General features: G+C 48.7%; 1 protein-coding gene across 1 annotated transcript; it reads right to left on the bottom strand.

Annotated features, from left to right (window-relative positions):
- Positions 1–1,493: 1,493 nt before the first annotated feature.
- LOC120694320 lies at positions 1,494–1,811 on the bottom strand. The gene has a single exon (XM_039977468.1). It carries the CDS (start codon positions 1,809–1,811, stop codon positions 1,494–1,496), a length of 318 nt encoding a protein of 105 aa, XP_039833402.1.
- Positions 1,812–3,311: the final 1,500 nt, after the last annotated feature.

The raw sequence follows: 3,311 nt of genomic DNA on the forward strand, positions 1-3,311 counted from the left end.
TTATTCTTTCCTTTTGCAGACTGATGGACTCACGGAGGATAGAGTTAGCTTGCTGCTCTCAGTCATTGACAAATCTTTGCCCGAGCTTCCACTTGCTAACGTCCCTTCACCAGACCTTCAGCCAACCATCGGCTCTTCAGTCGATATACCAGGAAGCTCCTAGGATGACGTACCATCGGCGTCAGAGGTAACCACTGATATAGCATCTTTACTTGGCTCCTCTCATACTGCCGGCACTGATGTTTTGACTTACGCCTAACATTCGGTGACACCATCCGTGCTTGACTCTGCCCCTTCTCTACCGAGCGCCACCATTAAGGCTGCGCTGCCTTCTTCGTCGCGGGGGAACGCGCCAGACGATTTCACAGATCAGCTGAAGGAGATGGTGAGCTTGCTGGAGATGCCCATAGACCACTTGGATCAAAGTTAGGACCGCCTTTGTGTGGAGCTGGATGCCATAGCCGAGCATCTTCTCTCTGATCTCAGGCAAGTGCTCCATTGCGCCGCCGACCTCAACTTTTACCGGGAGGAAGTGACGGCCGCATCGGGACAAGTCGCAGCTCGCAAAGTGAAGCTGCACTGAGGAAAGAGATCACCGAGGAAAGTTCAGTTTTTCATTAATAGAAAATTACCTTGGTCAATGTTAGTGCTCAGTCGGCCCTTTCCTCAGAGTTACAGGAGCTGAAGAGAACACGAAACGAAATAGCCGAAGAAATCCAACGCCTTCAGTAGAAACTCTCTGCAACTGAAGGAGATATCACCACCAGAGAGTCTGAGCTCCAATGTCTTGACAACGACCGGCGGAAGCAAAAGGAAGCAGTGGAGTACAGATTGACAGAACTCCAGGCCCAAAGGACCCAACTCACATCGGGCATCGACAGGCATTGCCTCCATCGACGCCATTAGCCAGCAGGACCTTGACACCCTTCTGTCATTCCTCCAGTAGGCAACTATTGTCCTAAAACCTCGTGCCCCCAAGCTTGATAGCTCGGCATCGTTGGACACCTGTGTTCTCTCTTTTTTCTCTTTTATTTTTATCTTGAGGCGATGGCACTGCATCGGCTTCATCATCCATTTTCTTTTGTTTTCTCGAGGTGATGGCAATGCATCGGCTTTATTTTTCTCTTGAGGCAATGGAAACACATCGGCTCTTGGTGCGATCAGAGAGAAACAGCCTTACAAGCCTACCCACATGCTCGGGTAATACTTTTTCAAGTATTTCCCATATACGTTGCAGCTGAATCTCACCCCTCAAGGGTTTCCATGTGATAGGAGTTGCCCGATGCGGTTTCCACTATGCGATAAGGATCATGCCAATTGGGTGACCACTTGCTGTACACCGGGTCCTTGGTTCCAATCGGCAAAACCAACTCCCAGACGAGATCCCCAACTTTGAATTTCTTTGGCCTAACTTTCTTGTTGTAAGCCCTGGCGACTTTCGCTTTATTTTCCTTGATTTTTTCCAGAGCTCAGAGCTAAAGTTCCGTGAGATCTTAAGTGTTGATATTCATGAGGGAAGAATAGTCATCGGCTGATATCCTGTCCTGTAGCGCAACGCGCCGAGAGCCGATGCTAATCTCCCAGGGCATCACGACTTCTTGCCCATAAACCAGCTGATATGGCGCGCACTTGACGAACCCGTGGCACGACATCCGATAAGCCCATAATGCCTCTGCCAAACGCTCGTGCCACTGCTTCGGGTACTCGTCGATCTTGTGCTTGATCAACTTAATCAGGCTTTTGTTGGAAGCTTCAGCCTGCCCGTTGGCCTGCGCATAGTACGGCGACGACTGAATTAGAGATATACCCATCTTTTTGGCGAACTTCTTGAATTCCTCTACTATAAAGACTGTTCCTTGATCCGTAGTGATGGTCTAAGAAATGCCAAATCTGTATATGATATGCTCTTTGACGAAGTTTACCACATCCTTAACCATGACATTCTTCGTTGGTATAGCTTCGACCCACTTAGTGAAGTAGCCTGTGGCTACTAGGATCCACTTGTGCCCTTTACTGGTCGGAGGGTTGATTTGGCCGATCATATCCATACCCCATCCTCTGAACAGCCATGGCTTGACGATCGAGTGTAGCAAGTCTACTGGAGCCATATGCACTGTGCCAAATCTCTAGCAATCTTGGTAGCCTCTATAATATTTGAAGCAATCCTCCAGCATCAACGGCCAATAGAATCTCGATCTCCTGATCAACCACTTCATCTTGTGTGCAGACTGATGGGTACATTGTGCATGACGCTCAAAATGTCGGTCGCACCGAGATACTTTAGTAACACTCCATCAATGGTGCGAAAGTACATCTTGTCACCAACCAGTACATGCCTCAGTGCCCGGCGTCGTGTCTTCCTATCTGTCCCCCGAGCCGGATCCTCCAAGTATTGGAGGAGATCGGCTCTCCAGTGAGCAGTGTCCAGGTATAATATCTCAGTCGAAATGTCATCTGTCTGCGGTACATACCCGGATGCCACTTGTGCCAGCCTGTTTGCTTCATCATTCTACTCACGGGGTAGCCAAGTTAGAGTGACTTGATGAAATTTCACCATCAGATCATGGCACATGATGAAGTATGGATATAAATTATCGCTGACGCAGTTGTAATCATCCATGAGCTGATGAATCACCACCTTTTAATCGCCGAAGACTTCTACCACTTTGGCTCCGGTGTCGAGAAGCAACTCCAAACCCCTGTGAATAGCTTCGTACTCAGTCTAGTTGTTAGTGAGTTTGGACACCAAATGGAATGCGAACTGATAAACCACCCCATGTGGAGAGACGATGTGGAGCCCGATACTGCACATGGGGTCGCAGGTTGATCCGTTGAAGAACAAAACCCAGAGTCTGACACCGACAAACTGAGTCAATGGTGCTTCCCTTTGCGTGATGAGATCTGCCAAAGCTTGACCTTTGACGGCTTTGGCTTGCTGAAAACGGACGTTGAATTCTAAGAGGGCGTACATCCACTTCCCAAGCTGCCCCTTGAGGATAGGTGCCGACAGGATGTGTTTGATGACATCAGCCTTACAGACAATGCGGGTCTCCGCGTTGAGCAGGTAATGCCGCAACTTGGTGCATGTGAAGTATAGACACAAACAAAGGCATTCTATCTCGCTGTACCTTATTTCTGTGTCAAGCAGACGTCGGCTGAGGTAGAACACAACCCTCTCTTTTCCTGAAATTCTTAGATCAACACGGAGCCGATGGAAACCTCATCGGCTGATAGGTACACTATAAATGGTTGGTCCAGCTAGGGTGGGACCAACACTGGTGGCAAAATCAGATACTGCTTTAGACTATCAA

Source organism: Panicum virgatum, unplaced genomic scaffold, assembly GCF_016808335.1.
Source record: "Panicum virgatum strain AP13 unplaced genomic scaffold, P.virgatum_v5 scaffold_4931, whole genome shotgun sequence".
NCBI classification, from domain to species: Eukaryota; Viridiplantae; Streptophyta; class Magnoliopsida; order Poales; family Poaceae; genus Panicum; species Panicum virgatum.